We start from the raw sequence: 20,263 nt of genomic DNA, 5'->3' as shown, positions 1-20,263 counted from the left end.
CGGGGAAGGCTCTTGGAGGACACATTTTGGGTCAGCCCTGCAGGGCTTACATACAATATAGAGAGCAGAGCCCCCCCCCCCCCACACACACACACACACACGGGCCAAGTAACTGTCAGGGCCTCAGGGCGTGTGCGTGACGAGGCTGCGAGGGGCACCCGCGACCCCTCGCTCTCCTGCCTCCGGGGCTGGCTCATTTCTCACCCGCAGCCCCGGGGCAGCAGGGGGAGGAGCTGAGGCGGGTGGCAGCGCCCAGCCCTGCTTTCCGGGGGGCGGTCCCTGGCAGCCACGAATTCCTGAGCCTCCGGTTCAGAGCGTCCGTCCGCTGCCAGCCGCTCGTCCCAGCCGCCGCCGCACGCGCCTGCCTCCCGGGGCACGGAGATTCCAGGGCCGGGGCCGCGTCCCGCTCCGGGGACTCGGAGTAGCGCTGGGGCCGCCCCGTCCCAGGAACTTCTCAGACCCGGCGCGATCCAGCTGCGATCCAGCTGCGGTGGACGCCGCGCTTTAAAAGCAGCCGCGGAACCGGTGAGTGGGGCCGTCGGGGTCGCGCGTGGGGCTCGGTTCTCGCGCTGCCCCTGTCCCAGTGCCTCCCAACTCTCCCGTCTTGTCCTCTCCGCGCCCTCGTTTCCCGCTTCAGTACTTTTGCATTTCCCCTTTTTCCTCCTCTCAGCCGTCAGTTCCAGCTGCCTTACACACACACACACACACACACACACACACACACACACACACACACACACACACATCTTGGGCCTCAGGGGAGGCCGGACCGCAGGCGGGTGCGCTCCAGCCCCACAGGAGACAGACTTCTGTCCGGTCGGGAGTTTGGGGTCCGGGGTGGTGGGTGGCCGCCCTGGCCGTCACTGCACTGTCAGCGCCCCGTCTCGGAGCCTTCTTTCTCCATCTGTGAAACGGAGGAAATAGCCTTTGCGTTACAGAAGTCAGGTGTGACGGGGGTGTGCATAGCACCTTGGAGAGGAGGCCTCCTTCCAGGCTCCCTCCTTTCCTCCTCGGCCTCTTTCCTGCATGGGGACCTGGTTGCTCGGGTGGCCAGTTCCCTTGCATCCATGTCCCTTCCATAGATTCCTTGAGGGTAGAGACTGTCTCTAGGCGCATCTCTGATCCTCAGCACTTGGCACCCGGCCTGACAGTGCTGTTTACGGAGGGAAAGGACGAGAAATGTGAGCCACACAAACCTGTCCCAGGGGCAGAGGTTCTGACTTTGAAGGAGCGGCCAGGCTGGGCTCTTACTCACTGGGCCGGTCCCAGCGCGTCTCCGGGTCCCCTGCAGCTCCACTGGGTTCTTCCTGACAGCACTGGTCCTGTTGGCCCCTTGGGCTCACACATTCCCCCTCCATCTATAGATTCCCCAAAGTGCTAGACTGCCGGTGTGCAAGTGGCCCAGTCATTCAAGTATCAGAGATTCCGTGCACACCTGCCGCAAATGGTGCCACCACTGCAGTGCCCAAGTAGCAGGAGGGCGTGTGGACGCCTGAATGGGGTCAAGAGTGGGGGGTGGAGGTGGAAAGTTCCCTGGGAGTCAGGAGACACTGAGTTACCTTCCACGGTCTGCACCGCGCCTTCCCATCTGTGGGATGAGGAAGTGGGGGTTAAACAGATGGGCAGTTGTGGTTGGGCATCACGTGCTCTTTGGGTTCCGTAGGCCACGTAGCCATCCTCTGAGCACATTCGAGGCAGCCCCGCTGAGCTCAGGACAGCACGCACTGTTTGCAGTAACAACTGAAAAAGCCGAGGAGAAGCGCTTCTCTGCTCCAGCAGGGACCTCCTGTTTCCAGCTGTCCCGGGTCATGAGTCACGCTGTGGGAGGTTACAGTCATGCTCCATCAACTCTCCCAAACACTGACCTCTCAGGGCGTCAGGACTGTGGGCTCCATAGCATAAAAGGTCTGGGGGATTCCCCCTTTCTAGCACCGCCTGAGAATCACCGAGCTGAGTGAGACATAAAACAAAGTAGAAACTGGGGCAGGAGGGATGGGTCTGACGTGGTCGGGTTGTGTTCTGAGCCCAGGGGTGACATACACAGGGGTAAAGAGGCAGTCGCAGCCTCCGGGCTTTTCCCAGCCTTATTCTGATCCTTCTTTGAAAGATGCACTTCTGTGTCCTCTCCATGGATGAAACCTACAAAGGAAACAACTCCAAGGAAAGAGGATCTTTATCTGAGTCGATCTTACACGGCCGCTATTGACTGTATATCAAAGACAGACACATGTGCTCACACTCACAGTTTATAGGAGCCAATGTTGGCATTGTCACACCCCGCAGGCCTCCACCCTGATCGGCTAGGTAAGATGAATGATGTAGTATACTTGGCATTTATTGAGTGCTATGAGCCAGACATTATTGTAAGCATTTTATATGCAGTAATTCATTTAGTCTACCTCAATCCTATAAGGTAGAGACCATTATTACATCCATTACGTCAGAGTGAGAGAGAGAGAGAGAGACCCACTGTCACTCAGGAACTAAGTGGCAGAGCTGTACTTTGAACCCAGGCAGTGTGGCTCCAGGGCCTAGATTCTGAATTGCATTGAAATTGGGGGCTATGCGTTTAGATCTTGCCTCAGTCACTTACTTGCAGGATGACCTAGGGGGGAGTTAAATGACAGCTGCTGGACTAGTGAATTACGAGGGGCCCTGGTACCCTTTCAACTCACTGAGGAAACAGACAATGAGTGTCAAGTGAGAATGGTGTATTTCCAGAAGTTAGGTGGCCAGAAAGGGGAACAAGTCAGAGTTATAACCGCCGGACACATTAGCCAACAGCGAACCAGATTCAGTACGAAACCATGTACTTTAAATTGCTTAGTTGTGTATAGAGATAGCTTCCTTATTTGGACTGATTTGGCCTTTGACTGGGCAATTGGGCATGTGAATTGCTGGTGACCCACTATGTAGGATCAGGGAAAATGAAATGGAAGAGAGAGAAGGAAAGACAGAAAAAACTAAACTGTGTTTCAATTAGTGATGACACATATCTGACACACATGTCCCTACTCCCCCATCCCGGGCCCCAGGCAGACATTGATCATCAGGGCCTTGCACAGAACCCCCACGAAGCCAGGAAATCCTTCTTTATTTTTTTATTGATTTAAAAAAAAATAAATTTTTTTATTGATTTAAGAAAGCGAGAGGGAGAGAGAGAAACATGAATGATGAGAGGGAATCATTGATCAGCTGCCTCCTGCATGCCCTGCACTGGGGATTGAGCCCACAGCCTAGGCATGTTCCCTGACGGGGAATTGAACCATGACCTCCTCCTTCATAGGTGGATGCTCACCCACTGAGCCACACCGGCCGAGCTAGGAAATCCTTCTGAACTCAGTGCTCTGGACAACCTCTACCAGTTGACTGTGAAGCTTTTATCTTGCTCTTCCAGACTTCCCACTTCGTTCCCCTGGGGTACAATTGAATCTCCTTCTGAGTGCCCTGGTTGCCTCTTAGGAGACTCCTTGGGGCTTTTTAAAGATTAATCTTCTCTCCCCATCACTCCTTCCCATTTTTTCCTTAATGGTTTTCAAACGAAGAGGTCCTGGACTTGGGGCACGGCTCTCGGGGAGGTGGAATGTCAGGAGAGCAGAGGCAGACCCTTCGAGATAGATCACCGTGTCCATCCTTTCCAATTGACTGACAGGAAACTAAGGCCCAGTTTGAAAGAAAGGATTATTTAGGATCACACAGTGCATTGGTTTTCTAATGTCGTCACAAGTTTCCACAGATTTAATGGCTTAGAGAAATCAAATGGATTAATATATCACAATTCTGTAGGTCCGAAGCTTCCCTAGAAGAGAATCAAGGCTTCACTAGGCTGTTGTTCTTTCTGGAGTCTTTAAGGGAGAATTGGCTCCCTACTTTTCTGAGTTGTTGACAGAATTCAGTTCCTCTGGTTGTAGGACCAAGGTCACCGTTTTCTCATTGGCTGTAAGCTGAGCGCCATTCTCTGCTCCTGGAGGCCACTGCATTCCTTGGCTCATAGCCGCCTTCCAGCATCTTCCCAGCAAGCAGCGGAGAGCCGGGTCCTTCTCATGGTGAATCTTCTGCCTTCCTCTTCACCTTTAAGGACTCGTGATTAGATTGGGCCCACTTTGTATCTCCTAATCCCAAAGTCCTTAACTTTAATCACATGGTTCCACCCTCTGAGTCATGTTTCCTTTTTCGTATTCAAGGTTCAGGGGCCCAGGATATGGACACCTTCAAGGGGCCATTATTCCATCTACCAGATGTAGCATGGCAGGGGATTCGTGCCACTCTAGTGCCCTTGCAGCTGCCACTGAGCCCCCCTGACAGCCCACCTTATGGACAGTCTCCCAGTCAGGCCAGCAGGCAGCAAACACTTAGTCACTGGCAAGTCACAATGATGGATGGTGGAGGTTTAAACAGGATGCTGTGGATTTGGCCTGGGTTTCTCCTCTGCTGGCTCCCTGTTGGTTTCTAAGACTCTGTGATTGGCTGGCTCGGATGGTACGTGCAGTCTTGTGCAGCTCTGCCTGCTTTCTGATCTCTTTGAAGTATCCTGGTGTTTTTCCATTTTCCAGCCACAGAGGAACAGAGAGAAACTCGGACACAGAACAAGTCTTTAGATTGTTAAGAATTTTGGAAGAGACAGAAGCCAAATGGGGTAAAATGAGAACAGAGCGCTCCTCAGGGACGTTGGGTCATCGGAGAAATGCCTCCGATTTGATTTATTTCACATTTTTGATAGTTGTGTGTCCAGACCATTCCTCCCTCCGGTCCCTTAACATGGAACAAAAGTCCCTGGTGAAATGGACTCTGTACTGGGTTGGTAAATGCTTGAGACTAACTCTTACATTATAGGAGGGGAACTTTTTCCAATATGAATGTGAACTGGGATGGCCTTTTCACACCGAACTTGGCCTGGGAAATCTCCTCCCTTTTTATCAGCCTCCCTGTCCTCTTCTAAGAACAAAGAAAGGAAGGTTCAGACCCTGGGCAGCAACTCCCACATCCCTTCACCAACCTCAATGCCCAGCATCTGAGCACAGCGAATCAAAACACTAATAGGAGCTCACCAGCCCCAGCAAATGAGCAAGAGCAGATTCTAGAAGGCATTATTCTGAAAGGCCAGTTCTCCTCTGCCTGATAAGGACAGGGTGGGCTGGGAAACAAAGAGATGCCCATAATCCTTCCTGGATATACAGAGAGCCCAGAAAATGATCAAATCAGAGATTGTCATTATTTTAGAGATAGGGTTCTGACTTTTAGGGTCACTGGACTTCCTGCGGGATTGAGAATCCTCTCTGGACCTCCAGCACTTTAGTTCCAGGAGTTGAGCTCAAATCGGAAGTTGCCCGGTTAGCCCATAGTCATTCCTTCACCGGTCTCAAGTGTATTGGGCATTTACTGTGTGCTGAGGGTACAGCAGCGAACAAGGCTGAGGCTTCTGATCTCCTTGGGCTTGTATTGGAGCAGGTAAAGAGGGGCAATAAAAACAAATAAACAAGCAAATAAGCAGGCTTTCGATCGTGAAAAGTGCACAAAGAAAATAAAACCAGGTCAGAGATAGAGAATCTGGAAAGGTTTTTCCTACGAGGTGACATTTAAGTTGAGATTGTGGACATTGAGACACTGGATGTTGAAAAGGAAGATCTGGCCTGGCCTGCGTGGCTCAGTGGTTGAGCATTGACCTATGAACCAGGAGGTCATGGTTTGATTCCCAGTCAGGGCACATGCCTGGGTTGTGGGTTTGATCCCCAGTGTAGGGAATGCAGGCTACAGCCGATCAATGATTCTTTCTCATCTCTCTCTCCTTCTCCCTTCCTCTCTGAAATCAATGAACATATATTTTTAAAAAAGAAAAGAAAAGGAAGATATGGGGGGAAGAGCATTCTAAGAAGAGGGAACAGCATGAACAGAGGTCTCAAAGTGGGACCAGCATTTGGGACACAGGTCATTAGGTTACCCAAGCTCCTAGGTGGCCAATGGGGCCCCATCTCGGTACTTGGGTTGTCTTCTATGTCTTGTCTAAATGCTCCAGCCCTAGCTGGTTTGGCTCAGTGGATAGAGGGTCAGCCTATGGACTGAAGGGTCCCAGATTCTATTCTGGTCAAGGGCACATGCCCAGGTTGCTTGGCTTGATCCCCAGTAGCGGGTGTGCAGGAGGCAGCCAATCAATGATTCTCTCATCATTGATGTTTCTCTCTCCCTTTCTTTCTGAAATCAATAAAAATATATTTTTTAAAAATAAAAATAAATGCTCCAGTCTCACCAGCTCCTGAGGGTAGAGCTTTACAGGGGTCCCATAAGCTGTGTGATGCTGGTAAACTCCCAAGTCTACTGCCCTGGGAACCATCAGCCTCATTGCTCACATTCTGCAAGATGCTTGAAGAGATGCCGCCAGTGTCAGTGACGCACAGCTGGTTCTAGCTGCCTCCTCTCTGGCCCTTGTGTCTGGTGGGAATGAAGCAGCAGCAGCAGCACTGTCTGTGAGCTCTGGCAGTGACACCTGCAGGAAGCGACCTGCCTCTCTCTGCCTTTTCTCCCACTTTGGGGTAATTAAGCTCGCCTGCCAGCAGGAAGTCATTTCTTTTATTGCCTTCTTCCTCAGTGAACTCCTTGGCGATAAAACTGGTCAGATAACCTTGGCAATCTCTCAAAAGTTAACTTTTAGCAGCAGTTCAGATGTGGAGGGTGTGCGTGTCTGGTGGAAGGTCAAAGCTGGGACAGACTATCAAAGGTATTTGTTTATGAAACTATCACTGTGGTTTCCGAGACCAGATTCAGATCAGTCACGGCACCCAAACTAAGGGTGAGGCCTCTGAACTCTTTGAATTTAGGAGCTATGCTGTGTTCACTAGCTCAATTGAACATATATGAAGCCCTCACTGTGTGCCAGCCATTGTCCCAAGTGCTTTATGTGTATTCGCTCATTCAACTTGCCTGGCATCCAATGAAGTAGTTACTGTCATTAATTGTTATTATTTCCATTTTACAAATGAAACTGAAGCTTACAGAGGCCAGCCTCTTGCCAAAGCCACAAGGACTACATATGCTCCCAACACACCTGGTAGCTCATCACCTCTGGGCTTATCCTGTTTATCCTGCCTTTCCCCTCATTTCTTCTTTTTTGAGCTCCTACTTATCTTCAAAGCCCATGTCCAAAGGCCTCCTTCCTTGTAAAGGCTTTTATTTTACTTAGACAAAAACAAAGGAATGAGAATTAATATTTTTGAGCATCTATTATGTTCAAGGACTTTATATGTTTGGCCTCACTTTATCCTCACAATAGGATGGTGCAATGCAGTGCTTTTAGTGTTCCTAGTGTACAGATCAGAAGATTGAGGTTTGGAGATTTTAAATAACTTTTCCAAAGTCACACCTCCAATAAGGGTGGAAAGCAGGATTCAAATTAAGATCCTCTTCACCCCAGAGTCAATGCTCTTTTTAATTCTTCCCTCTTGTCAGTAGCATGTGGTTTGTACCTTCAGGTAACATTTCTTTGCCTTCTATTGCAATTAGAAGTTGTAATTAATGTCTTTTTTCCTCCATAAGAGAGTGAACTTCTTAAGGACAAACACTTTTATTTATCTCTGTCTCTACACCACTCCTTGATCCCCAGTGTTAATTACAGTGCCGTGAATGTGTCTTGAATTAGATTCAATTGCTACTCTACCAGTTGCATACTTGAACTGGAGGCATAGGTCAGGCAAATCAAGCATGCTGCTGGTTGATTTTTTAAAATCATTAATATAGATTAATCACCTATCATTTTTGTTGATAAAGATATGATCCAAGTTAGGGATTCTAACAAACTAGCTGAAGGAGGGTGGAATATTTGCTTGGATCAATGAGTTCCTACATAAGGCCAGGAATTATTAATCATAGAACAAACATTCATAGAGTACTAATTGTGTGTGTTGGAACACTGCTGAGAACTATGTGTGATTGTACCGTGGAATTCTCTGAACCCTATGGGGTAGATCCCATTCTTTCCTCACTTTTGTTGTTTTGTTTTCAGCTGAGGATATAAAAGCATTATGAAATTTAAGTAAGTTGTGCAAGGTTGGTCAGCTAGAAAGTGGTGGAACCAGATTTAAATCCAAGCCCCCTGGCCTCTAAGCCTGGGCGTTTAACACTACTCTGCAGTGTGAGTGTGACTTCCTGCCATTTCCCAGGATTCCCTCCACCTATTGCATTCCCAAATACAGGAGCTTGGGGATTGTGGATTTAAGAATTGTTTGCTCAGTATCAATACCACTGAGGAGAGAGGAAAGGCATTTAGTGAGAAAAAGTGAGGTCGGTTGGGTGAAGTCTGTCAGGGCAGAGTGGAGCCCACACAAAGTTATCCATTGCTCCCCCAGTCCTTCATCCCATATGCATGTGAGCTTTTCCCCCAGTTTGGTGGAATCTCCCCCTACAAATAGGATTCCAGTGTCTCCCCCTCTCTTCTCTGATGTTCTTACCCAGAGCCAGGAATAAATAAGTTACAAGAGTTGGCCATTACCTTCTTCACTAGATTTAATTGCATTTGGGCCTTAGGTTTGGCCATTACCTTCTTAACTAGATTTAATTGTATTTGGGCCTTAAGTTAAAAGGATGGAATGTAAAGGACCGATTCTGACAGGACATCTGTGTGTGTGTGTGTGTGTGTTCCTGGAAAACAATCTCACCAAGATGAAGTTGCTTAGGGTTCCTGGCCTCAAGGTCCTCTGTAACCGTTTACAAGTAAAAAGGTATAATCAAGAAACCTGGCTAGTGATGGAATTGAAAAGAGTTCTCCCCTCTGTCCTGCCATGAATTTGCTCTGTGACTTTGGGGGAGTCATTGCCTTCAATCTGTAAAGTGGAAAGTAGGTTACGTGGTTTGAACTAGATAGTGTCTAAATTCTGTGTAGATTTCCAGAATTCCATTAGTTTGTAGACGTTACATCTGCACAGGACAAACCCAGTATTGCAATATTTGTTTTCTGATGTTGCCATTACAAATTAACACAAATTTAGTGGCTTAAAACATACATTCATGATCTCACAGTTTCCATTTATTTCTATTATTATATTTTCCAGTTCTAGAATTTCTATTTGGTTCTTTAAAAATATCTGTTGTATTTTTTTCTCACAGTTTCCAGTTCTCTGTCAAATTTCTTAATCTTCAATTTTTTTTTTCCTCTTTGAACATAGTGGGCAAGGTTATTTCAAGTGTGACGATTCCAGTATCTGGAGTCCTATAGATCTTTTTCTATTGTCTCTTGTTTCTGATGGTTCTGTACATGTCATCTTGCCCTTTTTTATTCCTGCTTATTTTTTGGTTATGTACTGAACATTATGTTTGAGGGGGCGGGGGCAGGGGGAATTGAAGCCTATTGTGATGTTATCTCCTTGAGAGAGGATAAAGGTTTGCTTCTGCCAGGCACCTGGCAATCTGGAACAACCTTAATTCAGTTTCAGGGACTGTGATGATTCAAAGCTGCTTGGTATACATCTAGGACACGCTCAGCACCAAAAGTGCTCACTGAAATCCAACCTCAAAATGCAAGGGTTTAAGTCTCTCTGTCTTGGCGGGCGTGGACTCCCGAGTCTGTCGGAAACACTGCTCAGTTTCCATTCCCCACCAGTGGAAATGCCGCTTCAAATGCCAAACTCAGCGCCCTGGATTTCTGTCCACTCCCAGATCTTAGCCTGGTAATTCATTGTTTTGTTATTTCTTAGTGCCTTCAAGCATATTTTTTGGGTCCAATTTTTTCAGTTGTCCTCAGTGAGTATTGGTCAAAATGGTTTAGTTTGGCATTTGGTCTAGAACTGGAAATAAAAGTCCTGATCTTTGTAGATTGCGTATCTCTTCTTAATTCTCTAAATCTAAAATGGCTTTGGCCAAAGCAGTAAGAGCCTCACCTGGACTTAGAAGAGAGCTGTGGTTCCACCGTACGCCATGCTCGCACACGTGGGGGCCATGTGGATGCTTTGGAGGTAGCTGTGGGCTGTGGTGAAGGCAAGGTCAGGAGACCCGAGTTTGAACCCCATTTACTTAGCTTTATGGTCACCAGCCAGTTTCCACATCTGTGAAATAACATATCCTGCACAGGATTGTTGGAAGGTTGAATAAGTTAATGTATGGGACAAGGCCTAGCACAGAGTTTAGCACTTGCCCCATACATCTATTAAAGAAAGGCTGGCTTGTGGGCTTCCATGTTTAAGGGTAGAAAGGAGAGGGGTACTTAACTTCTCTGTGCTCCTTGGAAGTAAAAGAGCTATGTCTTCTGCGTAAATAATGGTAATTCCTAAAAGAGTAACTTATATATAGCAAGTACTTGACAAGTGAATGAATGAACGAATGAACTAACGAATGAACGAACAAATGTCCTGGACAAAGTTACTTGCTCTGGTAAGTGCCAATCAAAAACAATATTGCTCTGTCAGAGACGTAAAGTTGCTGCTGGGGATGAGCCTCATAATTAAAAGATGGGTAGATAGCACAGATTATTCCCCTTGAATTCAGTTATTCTAAAATTCTGACTTGGTAGGAAATTTTAATGTAGGAAATTTATATATTTTTTATTAGAACTAAAAACTTTGCCATATGATGGAATTGGCTGGAACAGTGACTTTTTATTTTTTTTGCCAAAGGATTTTTAGTTGCTTACAAAAATGGTCTCAGAATCAAACGTGGTTTCCCCAAGCAGGAGACGGGACACCCATCCTTTTCCCTTCCTAGACTGGACCATGTACAGTACTTGATAGATGGGATGGATTTTCCACCTTTGGAGAAGGTACAATGTTTTCTTCCTTTGGAGGAAACTACAATTTTTCATCCTTACACTTAATTTTGTTAATGGACACAAAAACAGTCATTTTGGGATTATTAGCTTTTGCATTGCATTGTCCATACTGCTCACACTCAGGGCGGTGTAGGGACCTGGGGGTGTCAGTGGTTGGTGAGAACAGTGGCTTCCCTGCTTATCAGCTCAGGGTGGTGTTAATTCAGTTTCTTAGACAAACTTACATTAAACACATGTCCAGTTTATTATTCATGAATGAGGTCAGCAGATAAAGGATGCCAGTTTAAAAAGACAGGAGTTTAGGATTGACAGCTGTTTTACCTCCCATGGTCATAAAAACATCACATTTTTATCAGTAATAAGGTTAAGTTTGTGACGTGAATGGATTGGGCCATAGTCTGACGTGACCCATTCATTAATCAGAAATAATAAGGAATATATCTGCAAAGCCAATGAAAAGCAGGTCTATCTTTGGTTATTAATTAAATGTGCCGAGAAGCAGGGTTTTATGCATTCACAAGGAGCCAGTGCACCCGGATGCCAACAGAGGTCAAACAGAAGTCAGCTGCAGCAGCTCAGAGCCCTGCTCTTTCTCAAGCGGATTTTTCCAGTATTCCATTAAGGATGCTGAACGTTTGCGGAGCTCTTATTTTGGGGACAGAGTTTTTCTTTCACAGAGCGGGGAGGTGGAAGTGAGTGGAATCCCTGTCACCTGGGAAGGAGCAGCCCGCACGAGGACTCGGGCTCAAGGATTGAGAAGGTTGACACAGGCAGATGGTGCTCCCTGTACCCTCTGTCGTCTGGCTACGTGGATGGCCAGCCTGGGAGCCCTGCGACCTAGGGGTCAAGGGGATGCTGGACAGCTGTGCTGTACCAGGTGAGCAGGCTGTGCTAAGCAGACACCAACAAAATAACTGGGAAAAGTGATTTCCTCCGATGTTTTCAGTTATCAAAAAAAGCGACTTTAATGTCATTGTAACATGTACGTTTTTGTGTTGTGGTGTAGTATTACTTTTATTTTGAATTGTATATGTGAAGGGGGTGAGCACTCTAATCTTTAGTGCTTACGGCCTCTAAGGATATTTATCCAGCCCTGTTGACTGAGTAGGCCCCAAAACCTCCCTCCCTCACCCCCTCCCTGGCATTCTAGAGCAGCTGCACTTTTATAGGTGGTGTGTGTTTTGTGTGTGTGTGTGTGTGTGGGAGGGGGCGTTAAACAATCTTATGTGCAAAAGAGTAATATTAGTACAGTCAAGAATACACTTTACAGAAAAAGTTTCATCCATTCATGTACTTGTTCTGTTTTCTTAGATGGGACAGCGACTTGATCAGATTTATGACTTGGGATGATTCTTCGGGAAGGGAGTGGGGGTGAAGGGGGGGAGCCTCGGGCCTCAGCGTTGCCATCTGTGAAATAAGGTTGGCTCTGGCTTCAGTGTTCTGTGAGTCTTGGTTGTGGATGAGCCCTGAAGCCTGAGTTCCTGTAAACGACAGGTTTTGCTTACGAAAACCAGCCAGGAGATGATGTGTTCCTGGCATCTGGAGTCACAGACTCATGTTAATGGGTTTACCAGAAAGAGCTATGTGGGGTTCTTTCGGCCCAAAGCAAGCTAGCTATTGATGTAGTCAGGAGACCACAGAGAATAACCGCTCCGCCCCCGTACTCCCGAGCACTGTGCGCGTCCCGGTGACTCATGCTTCCACGCTGTAGACCTTGGAGAGAGTGACCACGTTTCCAAGGCTGAGGCAGGGCCAGCCAGTGCCTCTCCCTCCTCCGCAGGCCTGAGGGAGCCTGGCCAGAGGCTTCTCCTTAACCTCAGACTTGCCCAGATCTGACCAGACTGGCAACGGAGCACCTCGGAATCAATTCTCAAATCCTAGTGCTAGAAAGAGTTGTAGAGGCCTTAGAGATTGTTGAGTCCAGGGGCTCCCAAACCTGGCTGCACATTCAAATCACCTGGGAAATGGGGAGAAAAGCCCCCCTTCCATCTCCTCTTGAGTCTAATTCACTAAGTCTGGAATAGGACCCAGAAATTAGTGTTTTTTATACTGTCCGCAGGTGGCTCTCACTGAGCACACTCTATAACACTTGGTGACCACTGATCTAGTCTCAGATTAGAATCTTATTTGACTTAAAACATCATAAATGTATGTATTTGCTCTTTTTAATACAGAGAATTATAAAGACACCCCTCCCCCGGCCCGTTTCCATTTGTCCCTCCATCCAGTTGATGTAAAAAAAATTAAAAGTAAAGAAGACATACAGCTGGCCAGCATTCACATGAAAAGATGCTCCACATCACTAATCATCAGGGAAATGCAAGTCAAAACCACAGTGAGATAGCACCTCATACAAATGAAAGTCAAAACCACAATGAGATGGCACCTTACACCTGTTAGAATGGCTGTTATCAAAAAGAAATAGCAAGTGTTGGTGAGGATACGGAGAAAAGGGAAGTCTCATGCGCTGTTGGGAATGTAAATTGGTGCAGCCACAGTAGGAAACAGTATGGAGGTTCCTCAAATACTAAAAAATAGAACTGCCACATGACTTAGCAATTCCACTTTTAGGTATTTATCAGAAGAAAATGAAAACACTGATTTGAAAAGATAACTGCACTCTCATGTTCATGTTCATTGCAGCATTATTTACAATAGCCAAGACATGGAAACAACCCAAGTGCCCACCAATGGATGAATGGATAAAGAAAATGTGGTATATAAATATGGAATATTATTCAAAAATAACGAAATCTTGCCATTTGCAACAACATGGATAGACCTTTAGGGCATTATGCTAAGTGAAATTAGGCAGAGAAAGAGAAATACCATATAATCTTACTTATAAGTGGAATATAAAGCAAAACAGAACTTGAACTCATAGATTCAGTTAACAGATTGGTGGTCACCAGAAGCAGGTGGTGGGGGCTGGGCGAAATGGGTGAAGGGGGTAAAAGGCACAAACTTCCAGTTATAAAATAAATAAATCATGGGGATGTAATGTGCAGCATGGTGACTATAGTTAATAATACTGTATTGCATCTTCAAACATTGCTAAGAGTAAATCTTAAAAGTTCTCATCGTCAGAAAATTTTTTTTTTAACTATGTGTGGTGATGCTAACTAGATTTATTGTGGGGATCATTTTGCAATATATATATATATATATATATATATATATATATATATATTTCAAATCATTACATTGTGCACCCAAAAGTAATATAATGTTCTATGTCAATTATACCTCAATTTTTAAAAAAGAACAAAAAAATGCAGAAAAGAAGAAAAAAAAGAAAGAAAATGGGGTTGCTTCTTGGACAAAATCAAATTCTTAGGCCCTGGAGATTCCTCACCTGTGCTGCTTCCAGTGAATAGAAAATCTATGTCCATCCCCATAAATCTTAGAATATTCGAAGCAATTAGCAGATGTTCTATAAATACCAATAAAAATAACAATTGCAGTACATTTTCAGTACAGTAACTTCAAAGAAAGCAATACTTGCGCATGTAGAAAATTCAAACACTGGAAAGACATGAAGAATGAAAAGCAAAACCTTCCACTCCCAGTCTAACACTCAAAGGTAATCACTATTAACACTGTCCTGGGACTTCGCTCATAAAAGACTTTTCATTTTTATACCCTTACCTATCTATCTGATTAATTCTATGAAATCCAAACCAAAGGAATGATCCTATCCATATTATCCTGCACTTAATTTCCCCCCACAGACCATCATTCTTTTTAATAACTATTAAATAAGTTAATATTGTAATATTGGGACAATGCTTGATGTGTAGTAAGCACTACATATTTGCTAAATGAATGAATGGAATTGCGGTAAGGTATTTCATTATATGGATATACCCTACTTTATTTTACTATTTATGGACATTTCTGTTATGTTGGTTGATATAACAAACAATGCAGAAATGAGCATCCTTGTATGTACATCTTGGGGACTCTATAATCAGTAGCAAAGTATGGTAATCAGTACTGTAGTTAGAAGTACTGTACTTAGAGTGGCAACAGTGGGCATGAAGCCAAAGGGACTAGAAAGGAAAAGTTACTAATTACTTAAAAGCAGGAAATAGGACTGGACTTGGGGATTTTGTCTGGGACCTAGAATCACCAGGATTAAAGATCTTAGATCTAGTCTGGCTGGTATTGCTCAGTGGTTGAGCGTCGGCCCATGAACCAGGAGGTTAGGGTTCGAGTCCCGCTCAGGGCACATGCCCAGGTTTTGGGCTTAATCCCCACTGTGGGGCGTCCAGGAGGCAGCCGATCAATGATTCTCTCTCATCATTGATGTTTCTCTCCCTCTCTCCCTCTCCCGTCCTCTCTCTATAATCAATAAAATAAAATAAAAAAGACCTTAGGTCTAAAAGGAACCTTGGGAGGTTGTTTATACCAGCCTCTGGGCAGGGAATGTATGATGTTCTCAAGTTGTGCACTGGGCCCTGGGGAGCCACAGTGAACTCACTGGAAAGTTGGGTGTATAGGGACTGCAAGATCTTTAATATTTTTGACAAGAATAGTGATATTTGACATCTCTCAGACACTGTGTAAACTACTGGCTCAAGAGATCTTACAGTTTAACATTAATCCTACTACATTCCTTTTGATGATGTTATGATTTGTGGAGCTGAGCTTTGGGTGGTTGCTATGATACAGTAAGTACTACACACCAATGAATGTAGAATAGGAAGTGAGCATCTCATTGTCCAATCTGACTCTTAAGTTTCAAAAATTGTGCAGTGTCCAAATGTTGCACACATCCCATTACTCAATAAGTGGTTAAGAATTAAAAACATATTTTTTTCTTTCTATTTGTGTCTATTATTTTTTTCAAATAGTTACTATTTTAGTTCGGACATAAATGCTTATTAAGTTCCTTGAACTTAACTACGTAATAAACAGAACTGCTAGCTATTTCTTTTGGCCTGGAGTGCTGTCAGGAAATTACTAAGACATTAAGGGCGCTGTGAATTGAAAAAGTTTGGGAACAACTGATTTATATATTGTATCCATCAGAACTCTTTTAGCTCCAAGTCAGAGAAACCAAATTGGCAATGCTTAAGCAAAACCCAGAAACCATCCTATTTAATAAAAGGCTAATATGCAAATCAATCAAACAGTGGAATGACCAGTCACTATGATGTGCACTGACCACCAAGGAGGAGCTGCCCCCTGGTGGTCAGTGCACTCCCACAGGGGGAGTGTCGCTCAGCCAGAAGCAGGCTCACAGCGCTAAGGATGTCCGACTGATGGCTTAGGTCCGTGGGGAGTGGGCATAAGCCGTCAGTCGGACATCCCCCAAGGGTTCCCGGACTGCAAGAGGGAGCAGGCCAGGCTGAGAGCCCCCCCCGCCGAGTGCATGAATTTTGTGCACTGGGCCTCTAGTTGGTTTATAATCTGGGGTGTCCTGGTTTGCAGATGGTGTCCGACTGGGCTGGATTCAAAACAGGCTCTATTTTTCTTTCCATCTCTAGCACAGGCTCTCCACATATGGGCAAGATAGCCCCACACCCATCCTTTCAGACTCATACCCTTCAGTTTAGCATCCCAGCAGAAAGGGTCATCTTTCCCAATAGCTTGTGCATACCAGCCCTGGGAGGACTTTGATCGATCTACCCTGGGTTGCTCACCTGTTCCTGAATTGAGGCTATGGAGATTTTTAATGGCCAAGCCCAAGTCACATATCCACCCCTGTCCTCAGGCAAGCACCTTAAGACATGGAGTATGTAGGTTCTTCACAGAAAAGAGGGGGTTCTCTTACCAGGAGAATGGGAGAAGGGGTACAGAACCAAAAGCAATGACTCTTCCATTTTATAGGAGAAGAAATACACTGGGAATTTGGTGGTTCAATAGTTAAACATGGAGGTGCTGGAGTCCCACCCAGCTGGCTTCACTTCCTCAGGCAAATTAACTACATCTACACCCTGCAAGGCTTTAGAGTCCTCGTCTTTAAAATGGGAATCACTGAAGATAAAGGCCAACACACAAAAAAGCCCGAGAGTCCCTGCCCCCTCGGGTTGGTGGTTGAAGTGAGGACTAAGTTAGTACCTGTAAGTGTCTAGCACGGTGCCTGGCACACAGGAAGCCCTCCGTGAATGAGGCCATTGTTATTATTGATCAAGCAACTTTAAAGATCACACAGCTCGTCAGTGACTCGGGTTTCTGACTCCTGGAGCAGGTTTTCTCCCCACGAGGGAGGCAGGGAGAAGGTACCAAACAGTGACTTCCTCTTCGCTGTCTGTTACATCTGTTACAGAGTGCAGCAGCATGGACGCCGGCAGTGAGGTCCCCACGCCAGGCACGCTTCCCAAGCACATCCTGGATATCTGGGTCATTGTCCTCATCATCCTGGCCACCATTGTCATCATGACCTCCTTGTTGCTGTGCCCGGCCACGGCGGTCATCATCTACCGCATGCGGACTCATCCTGTCCTCAACGGGGCTGCCTGAGAGCCTGCCGAGAGGGGGCAGGGGAGGGATGCGGGCAGCGGCCCCTCCCCCAGGCTCTCCCGCTTTCTCAGAGAAGCAGCAGGAGGGACTTGGGAGTGTAGACTCTGAAGCTTGATATGGGAGGGGAGACCTGAGTTCTGGTTTTGATTCTGCCACTGACCAGCTGCATGAGTTCCCCTGGGGGACCTAATTCTGAGTTCCAGGTTCCTTGCCTTTCAAATGGGGATTGCGATCCCTGCCCTGCCTACCTCATAGGGTTGTGAGAACCAATGACGTGGTGGAGGTTAAGGCTGTTTGTGAGCAATGAAGCCAACGCAGATCTACAGGTGTTACTGCTGGATGCTGAGAAGCTCGGAAGAACCAAAGAACCCAATTAGTGATGATGGCCTTCAAGGTGGGAGGGAGGCAATGGGGCCAGAGCAGCCTTTGTCAGTGCCCCTCAGGCCAGACCAAGCAGAGGCACCCTGTCCTCATTCCAGGGGCCAGCAGCCACTGGCTCAGAGTGATTTTCTTTGATGTGCCACTCCCTCAAGTTTTCTAATTTGGGAGGGAGTGCATCATGGCAGTGGGAGGGAGGGGCAGGGGAACTTTCCAGGACTTTCTCTGTGCCAGAACCTCTGCCGGTCTACAATCTGGAGGAGGGCTCTGCCACGTCCTGGCAATGCCAAGGGAGCTAGGGCAACTCTTTCTTTCTGCTCTGGAGTCTCATAGCTCTGACACTCCAGCAATGTTGGAAAATGCAGGATAGCTGAGTTCCCCGGCCAGCTTTCAGCATCTCTAGTCCCCAGCGCCTCCTGCCCCTTCTGCCCCAGCTCCTGCTAGAATTAGCTCCACGGTATATGTACCCCCTTCACTCACTCCCACCAGCACTGCAAACAATCCGAGGTACAGACTAATGTTTTAAGAGATGTTCCCAGGACTCTGGAAACTAGCTCAAAACAATGATGGCTATTTTAGATGCTATGATTTATATTTATATAAAGAGATTTCTGGACCACTCAAGCTCTTTGACTCAAATCAGGAGCCCCATTGGATTTATTAAATTATGTAAAAAGGTAGCACAGATATCAGGATATTATTGTGTGAACATGATGCTTTTACTTTGATCTGATCTCATTGATGTACACAACCAATTTCCAATAAAGTACTAGAACGAGCATGTCTGAGTCTTTCTTTAAAGAGTCCTAATACATATTAAACTTAGGAACTGGGGTCAAAGACTCCACTGAATTTATGGGTCATAGAGACACAGTTTGAATGTAGGAACAGAAATGGACAGAGAAGAATCAAATAGACTTCCAGGGTTCTAGATTTGGCAGGTGGGTGGAGAGCTGTGCAATTTACACAGACACAGAGTGCAGAGAAGACAGATTTTGGAAGATAAGAATTTATTGTTGGATGTGTTGTGTTTGAGGTGCTTGTGATAGTCAGGAGGACACTTTCAGGGTGCAGTTGGGAACCTGGGTCTGTTCGTTGGGATAGATCTTATGGCTGGAGTTGGGTTTTGGGGGGGGGGGTCACCTGCATAGGGCAGGTGTGGCACAGCAGTGGACAGGGGCAGCCAGGCAGAGTGTAAGGCTGAGAGGGGGAGGCGCTAGATGCAGGACCTGGAGACCACTACAGAGTAGTGGAGGGGTCTAGAGAGAACCAAGCAAAGCCAGGAGATGGAGAAGGTCAGGTGGTAAGGGGTGATAATGAGGGATCATATACGCTGAGAATTAAGGAACAAGGGGGAGCTTAGAAGTGGACACAGTGGGAACAGACAACTCTTCCCAGGAACAGGACTGTCGCACAGAGGCAGGAGGTAGAAGAGGGTATCGGGAAAAGTGGTCAAGGGTAAACAAAATGTATGCGGTTGCTGCCAGCATAAGATGGCACAGTAGTTCACAGCAGACTCTTCCTTATGAGTAGAGAGTACACTCTAGGATGCAGACCCTTCATCCCCCCGTGGACACACTGATTGAACAGCACACAGACCAATTCCATTTCTGAGAAACCTTACGATCAATTTTGAGGATCCTGTACCCAGTGTGAGAACAAACCTAGCTGTATTGGAGCTGGTTGGAACATCTGTGGCTCGGTCTTGCCATAATTCCCTCTACCCCCCCCCCCCCCCCCCCCCCGCCTCCGAGCATAGTGGCACATGGTCACAAGGAAACCCTCAGCTCCCAACTTCTCCCTGGGGAGGAAGGGAGAGGAGTGGACCCAACACCCAACGTTCTGACCTTTTCAGGGGCTGCAGGAGGGACTGGTTTCTGCCTTGCCTGAATCTAAGCACTGACAGGAAAGACCCCAGGTTGGGAGCCACTGAGAACTAAAGCAACAGCTTGGACTAATACACACTCATTTTTTTTTTGGCTAACAATACATTTAGGCCTTACTTTAATTTTTTTTTAATTAAAGTAAGTTCTGAAGGCAATAATAATCCAGAAGTCACCATAATATACCAGGCAAATGGGCATTCACGTAACCCAGTTGGTGAATGGGCGGGTATAAGCTAAAGAACTCCATTGTGTTACTGCTCTTTGGACAGTTTAACCTTGACTCCCCTGCCCCCAATAACACTCTAAGAAAGAACTGCAAGCACCAGAACCAGTAATGGAGACCAGCCAGGTTAGTCATATTGCTGGTGACTTACAGCAGAGGCACCTGTCCAATACATTCAGAAGATGACAGTCTCGGGGAAATAACATAATGTCACTATATGGGTTTTAAAAAACAATGGGGAGGATGTGGCTGGTGTGTGGGGCACTCTGGGCCTGGGCCCTGCCCTTGGTGTGGTCCTTGGGGGTGTGGGCTTGCAGTGGGGCTGGGGGCGTCGCCTACACTCAGAGCCAGAGCCCGGTGCCTGCACCCGCGAGTACTTTTACTACATGGACCACCAGGGCCAGCTTTTCCTGGATGACTCCAAAATGCAGAACTTCATCACCTGTTTCAAAGAGAGAGCTGAAGGGAGAGGGAGAGAAAGAGAAACATCCATCAGCTGCCTCCTGCCTGCACCCCAACCGGGGATGGAATCTGAAACCTGGGCATGTGCCCTGATGGAAT

General features: G+C 46.5%; 1 protein-coding gene across 1 annotated transcript; it reads left to right on the top strand.

Annotated features, from left to right (window-relative positions):
* Window positions 1–272: 272 nt before the first annotated feature.
* SMIM3 (small integral membrane protein 3) lies at window positions 273–18,372 on the top strand. Its single transcript, XM_036312810.1, has 2 exons — window positions 273–525; window positions 17,022–18,372. Exon 2 carries the CDS (start codon window positions 17,033–17,035, stop codon window positions 17,213–17,215), a length of 183 nt encoding a protein of 60 aa, XP_036168703.1. The 5' UTR covers window positions 273–525; window positions 17,022–17,032; the 3' UTR covers window positions 17,216–18,372.
* The last annotated feature ends 1,891 nt before the right edge of the window (window positions 18,373–20,263 follow it).

This window comes from Myotis myotis, unplaced genomic scaffold, assembly GCF_014108235.1.
Source record: "Myotis myotis isolate mMyoMyo1 unplaced genomic scaffold, mMyoMyo1.p scaffold_m19_p_6, whole genome shotgun sequence".
In the NCBI taxonomy this organism is placed as follows: domain Eukaryota; kingdom Metazoa; phylum Chordata; class Mammalia; order Chiroptera; family Vespertilionidae; genus Myotis; species Myotis myotis.
The sequence above is the reverse complement of the archived record's forward strand: the minus strand, read 5'-3'. Positions and strand labels throughout refer to the sequence as shown.